General features: G+C 44.7%; 1 protein-coding gene across 2 annotated transcripts in view; it reads right to left on the bottom strand.

Annotated features, from left to right (window-relative positions):
* Positions 1-502: 502 nt before the first annotated feature.
* CCDC71 (coiled-coil domain containing 71) overlaps positions 503-14,186 on the bottom strand; it is a 39,234-nt gene continuing 25,550 nt past the window's right edge. For both annotated transcript variants that reach the window (XM_060239361.1, XM_060239362.1), the window contains one exon: positions 503-2,185. In XM_060239361.1, coding sequence (XP_060095344.1) covers positions 932-2,125 — 1,194 coding nt within the window. In that variant the 5' untranslated portion in view covers positions 2,126-2,185 and the 3' untranslated portion in view covers positions 503-931. The remainder of the gene's footprint in view (positions 2,186-14,186) is intronic.

Genomic DNA, 14,186 nt, shown 5'->3' with positions numbered 1-14,186 from the left:
ACGCTCAGTGGGGCCTGCTTCTCTACTCGTGTGGGGACATGCTGTCTATCCCCTGGTCACCTTCTCAAAGACTGGCAAAGTCTGTTGTATTTGGGGCAACCATTCTTCCACTGCTGCAGCCTCACAACCTGGTTTTTTTTTGGGGGGGGGGTCAACATTCTGGTCAAGGGGAAAGGATACCAGAGAAAGGACATGTTTCCCAATTCCATTTTTCCATTCAATTGCAACACACTCCCTTTCAGCAGGCATGTAAAATATGAACCCCAACCAGCTTCACGGTAGCAGCAGTGGACAACCACTCAGTGACCAGCAAATCACATAAAAGCTACCTACCCAGGTTTATGATGAATGAGGGGAGGCAATACTGGAAACAAAGCTCTTGTCATTTTCCCATTGCAACCACAAAAAGGGTGAGGGAGAAAAGCTTTTGAACCCAATTCTAGAGAAGGGGAACAAGACAAAGAGGTGGTCACATTCTGACAGCCCTCAGGCACTACATGAGTCAGTAGATATTTATATTTAATAAGTATACAAAATATGATCGAAATAAACCCCAGCAGATTTACAGTTTGAAAAAAAAAAGAAAAGAGCAAAAGAAAAAAAATAAATCACAGTACAGCAGTAAACCTGGTGCAGCCGCCTCCCAGTCATGCACTCTGCCATGTTTACAAAAGCACTGTTGAAGTGTGTCCCAGAGAAAGCCAGTGCTCTGCTCCACGTTCCTCTCAACAGAGCTTCAGAGACCTCCTCTGGCATCTCTAAACATGGGTTCTATAATCCAGCAGCTCTGCAGAACTTTTCCCCAACTGCTAAGCTGCGGCTGGCTGCCCCAGGACTGCAGATGTGTCTCTATATCCTCGCCAAGCTCAAGAGCTGGGAAGGTGGTCTGGCCCTCCACGCGTTGCAACCATGTGGCTCCATGGCAGCTGGCTCAGGGGACACTGTGAGAGCTAGGCAAAGGCTGGATTCTGATAACGGGGGACAGATTGACCCTCAGGATCTTCTGTGCCCTCTTCCTCAATTCGTCATCTGAAGAGCTGTCCACCTTGATGGCCCGGAATTTCAGCAGGTTCAGTGTGTTCGAAGCCAGTTCTGGTTTACTGGAGGATGGAATGGAATTGGGTTTCTTTCTGTGTGGCAGCTCTTTCCCATCCTCAGCTTTTTTCCTTTTCTGCCCGACAGTCTCCTGTTGACTGCCACCTGCTCTCCGTTCCGTTTTGCCCACCGGTGGCTCTTTAGTTCTGGAGGACCCCGCGCTGCAGCTCTGGGAGGTGCTTCCAGAAATCCTGCCATTCAAGATCCCAGAGGCTTTACAAGCGTTGCTTTCCTGCAGTACCCTACCCTTTGATCTTTTCAAAAGGGTGACAGTCAAGGTGGCAGGATCTGGCACTTTCTTTATGTGCCTATACCCTTTGGGGTCCAGCTGGCCTGGTGACATTTTTGTGGTCTTGACTGCTGGAGGTTGCCTGGATGCACTAGCTGCCTTAAGGAGTTTAAGGTCTGAGGGAGAGACCCCAAGATGCCCTTGCTTGCATCTGGATTCCAGGCAGGATGCTGTGGCTTTCAGGGGCACCAAGGCTTCTAGCACCACAGACAGCCTCATGGCTGGATAGACACCAGGGTACATGTTAGCAGGGAAGCCCACTGTTGAGGCTTCTGATGTGTGTGAACGTGTCCGTTTCAACGAATTCAACAGGAGGTTTGTGGCATTGCTGTTCTTGGACAGTGGTGTGGAAGGATCTTTAGGAGAACTTACTGTAATACCGGCTAGGGGGGCAGATAGTTTTGCCACTGTTACTGTGCTTCGGGCTGGAGCCTTAACAGAGTCCAAAAGAGAGGCAGCTATTTTTGAAGAGTCTTGAGGGCTGCCTTTCATCTGGCTGGGTGTGCTGGCTGTGCATGAGCTGTATCCATACACATCTTTGCTCCTCAGAATCGTGGGCTGGTAGCCTTCCTCCTTGAGACCCTGAAGAAAGGCTACCAGCTGGGTCTCTGTATCGGAAAGGTCCTTGGACATGGGGTTGAATACTCGGAGAGCTTCTTCCAATGCTTTCTGTCCTGCAGAAGAGATCCTTGACCAGGAATGGACGGCTTTTTCTTCCACATTGTCCGCTGCAACATTCATGGCATTAGGCTACAGGAGTTTCTAATAGGTCCAAACCACTTGGAAGCCAGTGCGGGTGACCTCAAATTAAAAGGGAAAAACACAAGTTACTTTATGCAGTCAGAATCAGTCTAGGTTTTCTAGTGCTGGCTCTTAAAATCACAAGACAATCTGCTATTTATGGAATACAAGCCTAAAATCATAACTGATCAGTTCTAGCACAACTTCAATGACCAAATTTGAATGCAGAAGTAAGCCACACAAGTAGTTCTATCTTCAGTTTTAAATAAATTGAACAAGCAATAGCATGTATACCATATCTTCCAGCAAGTTATATGCCCCCCTCCTCCTGGTGTCTGAGCAGACTCACAAGTGATTTTGCTTTATTTTTTGAAGAACATTTCAAATTATGCTTCTCTGGACAAGATGTTGACATGTTAATTTTCAACGACTCACAGAAAACCACATTTAGGTCATTATGTGTGTCAAAGTATTAATGGCCCTACCAATTTCCTGAAGAATGAAATTCCTCATCATCATAATGCATGCAGGAAATTGCTGAGCAATATATTCAAAGTGCTCCAGATAAGGGTTGGTGTTCCAGTTAGCAGACTTCATATCAATAATACTGAACCACAGTCTAAAACAGGGGTAGCCAAATTGTGGCTTGGGAGCCACATGTGGTTCTTTCATACATACTGTGTGGCTCTTGAAGCCTCCACTGTTCCATCGGCTGGCTTGGAAAAGGCATTTAAAGTTGCTTTCTTTCTATCTCCCCCCCCCACACACAGCTATTTTCCTTCCTTCCTTGTGGCTCTCAAACATCTCACGTCCATGTCTTGCAGCTCTCAAACATCTAATGTTTATTCTGTGGCTCTTATGTTAAGCAAGTTTGGCCACCCCTGGTCTAAAATTCCATCAAGTCAAGCATGTCCTTCATGGTATCTTCATCAACAACAAAAACCCTGACAGCAAAGACTCTTTGTGCTCCAGCAACAATGCACTATGGCAGAGTGTGTGTGTATGTTGGAAAAAAACATGGAGGAATCTATACATTCCTGCTGCAGAACATAAAAATCTGCCTTATCCCAGACCTGTCATTGTGAGCCATTCAGAAACTAGCCAGCATTAATGATAACTTGCTACTTAGAAAAAGAGACTGGATTTTTGAGACTGGGTACTTTGGTTTCTCATGGGTTAAATGAGGACCTAGATCTCTTGCAGCTAACATACATGAGGGACTTGCTCTATTTTGTCTTCCTGTTTCCTGTGAGCTCAGAAGCTGTGGAAAAGCACTGTACATAAACATTTAGAGTTTATTTCTTACACATATTCTTAAACTTGTTGGCCCATGTGAGTGGCCAAAGCTCTATATTGCTTTGCTTCAGTGTAAGTATTTGTTTCCTGCATATGATAGTATTTCTAGTGACTGCGATTTTTCAATATATGCAATATTCTCACTCGTGCTTACTTGTTCAGGTTTCTTTTGTGTGTTAAAATATCCCATATTTGACTGTTTTTCATTAAAAAATGTATTTATACTCCTTTTATAACATGTTTCAGATCCCTTGATGAAGCTACCACAGGACTTTTTAGTATGCCCATCAATAAATTTTCACTTTGACACTGTGCTGTCAGGATTTGTCTTTGCTATCTTTCATTTTGGTGACTGGTACAGCCCTCCTGTTTTCCTGTTCATTAGAAACAGTCAAGCCAATATTGCTGGCAAGTATTCTAGGGATTATTTTGTTTTGTTGCTGGAATGATTATAGCCAGTAACAACAGTCCTATTCAAAACCTTCTATTTGCCCATCTGGAATTTACTCATTTTTCTGCTGTACCACTGGTGATCTTTTCCATGAAATTCACTCTAAGGACTCAGATGAGATATAAATGCTTAGGAGAAGGGTTGAGACCTTAGGGTGAATCTCATGGGAAAGATGAGTTTTCTCTGAACTTCTTATACCGTTGGCGGTCCACATGTTGGGACCCACCTTTCCAGTCACCTTCCTTGATTAAACTGGGTATGTCTTCCTGCAAAACTCTTTAAACTCCAATACTTCTTAACTGACAGGCATATTTGCTAGACTATCAATTATTGCCACCCCTCTCGGCTGTATCCCACATCAGTTTTTCTCCTGTACTGACTTTCTCACTGAACTTATGTATAGCATTCATGATTACTAACTTGCCCTGCACTCACAGACAATTCACTTGCAGAGCAAGAACTGCAGCCTATAACCAGCAAATCACCTTCATTTCTCTCTTGCTTGGAGCCACCCCACAATGGTGGGAAGAGTGGAAGAAGAGATGACTAACCCAAAGATACATGGTGTTGAACCAAGTTACCATTGAAGTCTGCTGCAGGATTTGATTCCTGGGTTTTTGTCTCTGTTGGGTGGTCCATTGGTGATATGAAGAGTTGCAAACCCAGGAACCAAATTTACATGCTGACTCTGCCCCCGTATACGCTATCTTAGGCTCTTCCACCAATCACTTCCAAATGGATGATTGGATTGTCAAAGGGGGGGGGGGGCAGAAGCTGACTGACAGTTTAACTGCTGCCCAACTGACAGAGTTGAGGTTAGTTGCATTCTGTCTGGAGAAAGGGTTAGGAAGTCTGCTGGTAAGGGACTCTGGGATCCTTAAATAGGGCCTGGGTCAGGGTGGATTTAAGACTCAATTTAAATAATGGCTTTCTACGTAAAGGCTAATTCTTGCTGGCCATAATATTTATCACGCAGATGAAGGTTTCTTTTTACTACTACAACTTTTCAAGTTAGTTTCAGTTATATAGATAATTATAAAATCACTGCAACGTCAATTCTCTCCAGTTTATTAGGTTACTTATTCATATTTGGACAACTTTTCTGTTGCATTTTATTAGAAAGATAAAAATAATAATTAACAATAACCATTCACATTGTTTTATCTAAGTGAATAACATTATATAGCATATGTATTATTGTATTTGCTTAGACTTCCGTGAGGATATACTCATAAAGATCTCAAGATTTCTGGAGTATTCTGCTCAAAAAGTTTTCACTGTCATTTGTAGTGCTTGTCCCTTCCTCCTCACACTTACCTCTTAACATCTTCTCCTTATCCAGACCTATTCCACCCAAACAATCTTATATTCATTGAACTTCTAGTAATTTAGCACTGAAGAGATAAGGGGTATTTGCAGAGGACCAATAGGATTGAGGTTTCTTAATTCTGTATGTCTATTTTATAACATTTTTGCTGTGAAGAAGAGGCATGTGATCTCTGCAGAAACAAATTCAGTTTTAGAACTGTAAAATCAAGCATCTATGAGAATATCTCCAGATAGAAAAACTGCCTAATAATCTTACAGAAATCTCTGGAAGAGCATGACGTGAATGGATTAATAGAATTCATTTACCAAAAAATGTGAACATTACATGACTATACACAGCCTCATGCTACATAATTAAAAACTAATCCTTATTTCATGATGAATAACCTTTAGACTATAATGATAGATTTTTTTCCTCAAAAAAGATTTTATTTTTAAAAATCTAGTTTAAATTTTAAAAATCCAATTTAAAAAAAAAAAATCACTCATTTTTATCCACCCTGGCTTTTGTGCTGGTTAGGTAGGGAGTCCCTTATGGATCATTTGAAGATAGACAGGGCTTGGGTGCTGTTTGTGTCATCAAACAAGAAACCTGCTTTGTAATATCAAGACCCATTTCTCTCTAGCACCACTGCAATACACTTGCTTTAGTTGCTTTCATCAAGCCTACCTTGAAGAAAAGGAGACTGGATTTATACCCTGGCCCTTCGCTCAAAGTGGCTTACAATCTCCTTCCCTTCCTCTCCCCACAACAGACACACTACGAGGTAGGTGGGGCAGAGAGAGCTCTGAGAGAACTGTTCTTGAGAGAACAACTCTGCTGAGAACTGTGACTGACCCAGTCACCCAGCAGGCTTCATGTGGAGGAGGAGTGTGGTATCAAACATTGTTCTCCAGATTAGAGTTCATCACTCTTTAACCACTGTATCACATTGTGGTTACTTCAACCTTAATGCTGGGTGGCACCACAGGTGTGAAATTAAGTCCCTAGTTCTTAAGCCTGGAGACCTGGTATTATCGGATCATTTAACAGTTTGGTGTTGGCAAGGTGGGATTTGATTTGAAATTTGTGCTTATTTGGGAGAACCAGTTTAAAATATAGATCAGAACTACCATTACTTCTGAAGTGAAATTTTATTTTGAGTTTACACCAAAGTAAATAGCTTGTTGAGTCACACAAAAGCACTCTGTGAGATAAAAGTTTGTCAGGATGCCTCCAAAGAACAATAGCAGTAGAGAAAGTAGCTGAAGACAGCAGAAGGTGATGGAACTATGGCTGAGGAGAATGTTAATTGAACTCAGATATCTAGAAAATTAAGCTGGAATTGGTCAGAATAGAGAGGCAGACTGCCTTTATAGAAAAATAATTGGACAGAGAAGGTGTTCTCAATGAAAAAGAATGGGAGAGAGAAACTGCCCTCACAGAAAAGGAACTGGGACTTGCCCTGACAAAGAGAGGGAGGCAAAACTGGCCTCAAAAGAAAAGGAAATTGAACTCCGGAAGTTAAACCTTTAAGGCTTATGTCACAGAACAGAAAATATCACAAGATTTACCTCAGATTGATAAAGAATTTTCAAGGTATCAAAAAAGATGATATAGGGAGCCTCTTCATTTGTTTGAATGTGCGTGTAAGGATATTGTGCTTGATAATCAGAGAATGCTTCATCTCAAATCTTATGTATGCTCTGAGTTAAATGAACTTTACTTAGAAAGAAGCCTTCAGGAGTCTACATATTACCAAAGTAGTATGGAAGAGATTTCAGAGAGTATGGAGCAGTATTACTCAGTAGTACGGTAGAGATTTCAGAGGTTTACATAAATTGCCCAGAGAAACATACAGTGAAGCTAGCTTAATAGATGGCTAGAAGGGAGCAAATTAAACCTGAAGCAGATCTGGAGGCACCCACTGGCTTGGAACAATTTTATAAATTGGTGCCAAAACAATGTACTTGGTTAATTAAAGATAAAAAGCCTACCTCTGTAACTACCGCAGCAGAAATTATGGACAGTATAGAGGCTGAAATGAGTAGTTATAAATTCACCTCAGGAACCAAGAAAACACCAACAGTTAAAAGGTGTGAAGACTTCTCCCCGAGAAACCCAGCACTGAGAGACTCAAATGCAGTAGGGAATGTGAAGAGAAGAGAGTGCCTTTGTTCTGAACTAAGGAAAAGTTACCTCAGAAATTGCAGGTAAGTACAGAAACAAAAACCTCAGGATTCTGATGTCTCTACGCTAATGTGCAGAGCATGGGAAACAAGCAGGAGAAACCTGAAGTCCTAATACAAGAAGGGGACTATGACCTAATAGGCATCCTGGTGGGGTGACACTCACAATTGGAATACTAGGATTGAGGGATACAGTTTATGTAAAAGGGACAAATAAGGAAGGGCAGAGGGATCACATTATATGTACAGGAGATATATACTTGTGAGGAAATATGTGAATTTGAGCATGGCAGTTCAGCTCAGAGTGAGTAAAAATATAAAAACCCCAAAATAAAAGTGATATTATGGTGGCATAGACCACCAGGCCAGACAGAGGACTTGGATGAGATACTCCTCAAATAGATTACGAAGTTCTTAAAGGGATGGGACATGGTGGTCATGGGGGATTTTAATTACCAGGATATCTGTTGGAAGTCCAATTGAGCTAAAAACAAAAGGTCAAATAAATTCCTGACTTGTCTTGCTGACAAGTTCATTTTCCAGAAAGTGGAGAAGAAAACAAGGGGATCTGCTGTCTTGGACTTGATTCTCACCAACAGGAAAAAGGCTGTTCCCAGACAAGTGAAACCAAAACATCAACCATAAAATCAACAGAGAATTTAACCCATGATGACAACAGATCTTGACAGCAGTGAATGTTAACAACCCAGTCTCTAGTATGTGCACTGATTTAGGCCCTCAATATGTGATTTAAGGTAGAATGGAATCTCTACAGTAAGTGAGTCACTGGTTTCCAAATGGTATGCTGACAGCTTCAAGTCATACTTATCATATTCATTACATTAGGAGTGACATAAAGTTGCTCCTCAAATCCATGGTAACTTCTGCTGGGCTTCCTACATGACAAAATGTACAGATTAGCACATCTAGTACAGGGTTGTTCTCAATGCTGGCAAGGGGAATCAGTTCATTTCTCCCCATTTTCAAGATGCTTGCACCTAGAAAGAGACTGTTGGAGCGTATTGGACTGTGCAAATGTACTGGATTGTGGAAAGGGTAGTGTGAGCACTGCTCTTGCTTTCATGCACTTTGTGTACACTATAAAGTCTATGTTTGTCTGCTGGGGAGTGGATCTGACTCAGTTGAGTCTATATCTTACCTGCATGTCTGAATAAATGCAATCATTTTGAACTTAAATGGACTGTATATTTAAGAACCAGAGGTAGGACTAACAACTACCTCTTCACTTTGCTTATAGAAAAGTGCCTGAAGAATGTACAGGTTTTAGTACTTTTGAGCTGCTGCATGGCAGAAGAATTTGAGGGCCATTTGACTGGGAAAAGACAATACAAGGCAACCATGTGAACATTGTGGAGTTTGTGCAGCAGTTGCAGAATATCCTAAGGGAAACCTTGGAAGCAGCAGGAGTGAGCCTGCAATGCACTCAAAGTAAACAAAAATGCTTGTAATAGATGTGGTGTAAAGAAAAGTCTGAATGGATGCTGGAAGGCTGGGGAAATTGTAAGGGTATACCATTATTATAAAAGTATTATTACTTTACAAAGGTACAGAGTGGATGAATTAATGGAGGAATTAAGAGCTGCTAGACTTCTGACAATCTTTAATCTGACCAAATGATACTGGCAAGTCCCCATGCTGCAGAAAGATGAGACCAAAACCGTGTTTTTTACCAAAGCAGCATTTGAGTTTACTGTTTTACCCTTTGATCTCCAAAACGTCCAAGGACTAGTCAACAAACAGTTGATGGGAATAAACCAGTTAGCTGCATATACTGATGATGTGGGTGTTTAATAACACAGACTGACCACACGTTACAATGCATTGATAAGGTCTGGGTTGAAAATCAAACCAAAGAAATGCCCTGGAAGGAAATGAAGCAAAATCTAATATTGGAGTCATAGTGTAAGCATCATGCAACCAGAAAAACTTGAAGACAGATGTAATTGTGAACTGGTGTATATCCAAAACTAAGCACCAAGTAAGATCATTCCTAGGAATGTAGGATGGTTGTGAAAGTTTGTAGAAGATTCTACTACCACAGTTGCTTCTGAACTGAGTGGGCATACCTTTTTTAGTCAATCAGGAAAACTGGATAAATAAATGCCATAAAGCCTTCCAATGCTGAAAAACTCTAATGTCCTCGGAGCCTCTGACTTTGAAAACCCTTTTCACTTTAACTACAGATGATTCTACCATTGGTTCTGGAGCAGATCTGAGTCAGGAAGGGTCAGAGGAACAATCCCAACCAATATTTTTCCTGATCAGGAAGCTAACTGATGGGATGACTATAAGGCATAGGGATGGTGTGTTGACATACGATGGTCCTTAAATAAATTGAAATCATATCTGCAGAGAAACAAATTTATCCTCCACAATGACCACACCCCCTCTATGCTGGTTTAGCAATTTGAAAGGGAACGATGAAGAACTGAGGTGGAGTCTAATGGATATGAATTATCTAAAGTTTGCTAACTCTTGAGTCTAGGAAAAATGCACAGAACTTTGTGTCAGAACTTGTAACTTTTCCTCTGTCTGCCTTGGCCAAACTGACTCCATGCTGTAACTTAACACTAACACAGAATCCCTGGCCTGAGCAATTAACCCTGCCCTCGTAGCTATTCCAAATATTTAGGGCAGCAAGACGGGCGACAGATAGTCTCTGTTCAACATCCACAGGTGCCCTTTTGAAGACAGGCCGTTTGGCCTTCACCACAGGGAAGCATCTTCCCTTCTGATAACGAAGCCTGGGAATAGAGACACTTGTCTGTAACCCGTGTGAATGATAGCTTTATTGTACTTTACTGATGGCATAAAATGTAACCAACTGCCAGAACTCGGCATTGCTGTTATCTCGTTGCTCTAGCACTGTAGTTCTTCAATAAAGATCCTAACTTTGTAACAAGTATTGGAATCGTCTGAAGTTTGTTCCAGTTCTGACATTATAACAGCAATCTCTATTTTGGGACTTATCTGGACTGGCAACCTGGCCCAATGGAGGCAAAGGCTCCAGACAACGGAGAGCCCAACATCCCGCCGGAGGAGGAACCTTTAGACCCAAAGGTAACGGGGGCGAGACGCAAACTCAAAGTCCCCGCACCCTTCTCCGTCGACGCCTTCCCCCCGCGGACCTGGAGCCCGAGGAAATCCACGGCCGCTATGGACGCCGCGGAGCAGCGATACCGGGTCCTAGCCACAGGCGGAGGGGGAGGAGAGGAGGACGAGGCCAGAGACGAGGGACTCAGCACCTACGGCGGTGGGGACCCGATCCGAACACTGCGCAACGAGCTGTTCGATTGGGTGAAAGAGATCCACGACGAGGTCCACGCGTCCCGAGTGCTGATGGCCGAGGAGATGCAACAGAACATAGGCGCGATCTGCGACCAGATACAAGTGCTCCAGGGCGCCGCGCCCGCAGCGCTGGTTCCGCCGCCCCCGGGCCCTGCAGGCAGAGGAGGGGGTGGTCCCGCGGGGCCACCGCTGGCTGCCCCTCCGGCCCCGCCACCGGGCGGACTAGCACCCCCCGCGCCGCCCGCGGCTCCAGTGGCCCCCGCCGCCCCGGCAGCCCCAGCCGCACCGGCGGCACCGGCTCCCGCCGCCCCGGCCGGGGCGGATGGCGGAGGGGCCAGAGAACTAAAGATTACGTTCGACGGGGACGGGGACGAAGTCGAGTACTTCACCATCCAGTGCAACACGTTTTTTACGCACTGGGGAGCGGGCTACCCCACGGAGGCGAGCTGGGTCGACCACATCGCCTCCAAGTTGAGGGGGCCGGCGCGGAAATGGTACGTGGGGCTATACACGGGAAGGAAACCCGAGCTGGCCACGGTAGCCGACTTCCTGCAAGCGATGCTCCGCCAGTACAGGGATCCCTTGAGGGAGGAAAAAGCCATCGAGGCACTGCAGAGGATCGAGCAAGGGAACCGGACAACGCGCGAGTACGCCACCGAATTCATGGGCCACTGCGCGGCGGCCCGGGGCTGGAACGAGGTGATGAAGTACACCGCGTTCAAGAACGGACTGAACGCGAACATCCTTGACTGATGCTACCACCAAGGGAGGCCCGACACCCTGGTGGGATGGATCCAGTTGGCGGGAGAGGTGGAAACCGACCTCCAACATGTTGGGATGCGGCGGCAGCAGCAAGGGAAAAAGGGGGGGAAGCCGAGCCCTGCGTCCGGCAAACCTGAAGGGAAGCGAGTCCCCGCAACCTCGACCCCTACCGCCGCGGCTCGCAAGTGCTTTAGGTGCGGGGATCCGAACCACCTAGCTGCTAACTGTCTGGTGCGACAGACGCCGACCCCTACTCAACCCAAGCCGGCAACCACCGCACAGAAGAAGAAAGGCAGTCGTTCCAAGGAGCCCAGTCGGGGCGCCGTCGCCACCTCCTTGGCGATTGACGAGGATGTTACCACCATAGAGGAGTCCAGCAAGGAGTCCTGGGACCAGGAGTCGGCGGGAAACGACAGCGACCTGCTTTAATCGGTGCCGCAAAGCAGGTCCAGGAAACGCCGGCACTACTGACGGTGAGAGTTACCGGGGGGTTATTGTTCATGGCGGTCACCCTCCTGAACCCCAACCTTAAACGGTTTATGCACGCCCGCGCCCTGATTGACTCAGGGTGCACCCGAGACATTATCACCCCGCGCCTAGTAGAGGCGTTAGGACTGGCCACGTCCCCCCTACCCCACCCCATCCAATTCGAACAGATGGATGGGTCCACCATGAGGGGGGAGCCTTGCACCTTGGAGACCCAGGCGACCCCTGTAGGGACGGAGGATCACTGGGGGATTGAGACTTTCGTGATAGCCCCGTCATCGTCTTTTGACGTAGTGGTGGGGGCAGGGTGGCTCGCCTGACACCAGCCGGACATTCGATGGGCTGAACAGATTGTACGATTCCCTGACTGGCGGTGTGAGCACTACCACTGGAGAACTGTGGCTCATGAAAGCTCATGCCCTGCCACAAATTTTGTTAGTTGTTAAAGGGGCTACTAGACTCTTGCTTCCTATCAATAATAATAAAAAATACAAACTGTGCTCTTAGGTTTCTCCTCCCTCCCCATCTGTTACAACTGGAAAGGGGGATGTCTCCAAGCAAGGGTCGTTTTGTAGAAAAATAAGTGGTGGAGCTCATCCAGGGATTCTTATGCAGTTGCACCTACTATTCAGTGGACAAGGTGGGAAGGAGGAGGTGGAACTCTCAGAAAGGTTCAGGAGCTGTGCTCCTGCTGAATCCGAGGCCTGTCTCCAAGTACCATGGTACTCCACTGCTCTCTCTCTCTCTCTGGCTCTTTCTTACCCCTCTCCTCCCCTGAAGAAGTATGCAAGCACACAAAAGCTTATACCTGGAATAAAATGTTGTTGGTCTTCTTAAAGGTGCTACAGGACACTCTTTCTCTCTGGCTCTTTCCTTCTCCTTCCCTCCCCGGGGGGGGGGGGGAGCCCTCAGCCAATCAAGAGAAGGGAGGCTTGGCTTTCCCTTCTCTGAGAAGCAGGAAATATGAGAGACTGCGCAAAAGCCAGCTGCGATGCTTGAAATGGGAAGGAGGAACAGGAAGTAGGAAGCAGCAGCCAGTTGCTTGTGGGCCTGATAAAAGCCCTACAGGGGACGGATTTGTCCCTGTTTGACATTCCTGCCCCACAGGGTCATCATTAAGTCAGCTGCAACTTGATGGCGCTTTTCACCACCAGAGTTTGGGTGCCATTCCTCTCAGAAACAGTTAAAAGTCTTTTTGTTCCACATTATAAATCTGAATCAGTCAAACAAGAAACTTGCTTCACAATGTTACACTTTCTCAGGCCCCAGCTCTCCAATAACTTTATTCCTGTAAAAAAGCTGGAGAAAAGGAAAACAAAGAAACAACAAAGCCATACATACCACTGAAATAAACCTGCTTCTTAGTTGTTTCCATCAAGCCTACTGTGTGGGTCCTTCAAGCCTATAATACCCTCATTATGCATCAGATGAATGCCATATGGCACTGAGTCCAGGCACTGTCCTCACTGAGGACTAGAAGACTAAACAATCTCAAAAGCTTCAAACATAAGTATTAAAGTATTTTTTTAACAAAAGAAGTTTGTAAAGTGTGAAATTTAAGTCCCTAGCTTTAGGTCTGGAGATGGGTTGACATCACACCCATTCTGTGATTTTCCTTATATAAATACGTAGAAAAACATAGCATCTGAAGAAATGAGCTACAATCCATGGAAGTTCATGCTGAATAAGTCCTTGGTCTTTAAGGTGCTACCTGACTTCTATATCTTGTATTCCTTATGGCTAGACTACCATAATACAATCTACATAAATCCAAGAGGGCAGCCGTGTTGGTCTGAAGCAGGAGTCAAGCTGCACCTTTAAGATCAACGAAGTTTAATTGAAAACGTAAGCTTTCGTGTGCTCTCTAAGCACACTTCATCAGACGAGGGGATCAGGTATTGTGGGCTTGGAACAAACACCTCCCCAGGACTTAACAGGGATATTGGTTTTTTATCTCATTACATATACTAAACTCACTCTCAATGAGAATAGCTATACATCCACAGTATTCCAATGTATTTCTCTTTTATAATAGCGTATCAGAATAATGTTTTATATTGACGTACTCAAATAAGGGATATTGGCTATTCATCTCATTACATATACCTAACCCATTTTCATTTTATGTATTCTTGTTTTCTAATGGCAGACTAGAATGATGCTTATAATGTATAGATTGATGCTGATAAGTAAATTAGGTAGCCTACAACTAGGAAATATATGTCTTTCTGTGATTTGCAAAAATACCAATTGGCAGGG

The sequence above is a fragment of the Heteronotia binoei genome, chromosome 5 (genome assembly GCF_032191835.1).
Source record: "Heteronotia binoei isolate CCM8104 ecotype False Entrance Well chromosome 5, APGP_CSIRO_Hbin_v1, whole genome shotgun sequence".
NCBI classification, from domain to species: domain Eukaryota; kingdom Metazoa; phylum Chordata; class Lepidosauria; order Squamata; family Gekkonidae; genus Heteronotia; species Heteronotia binoei.
Note: the sequence above shows the minus strand (reverse complement) of the source record. Positions and strands in the feature narration are given on the sequence as shown.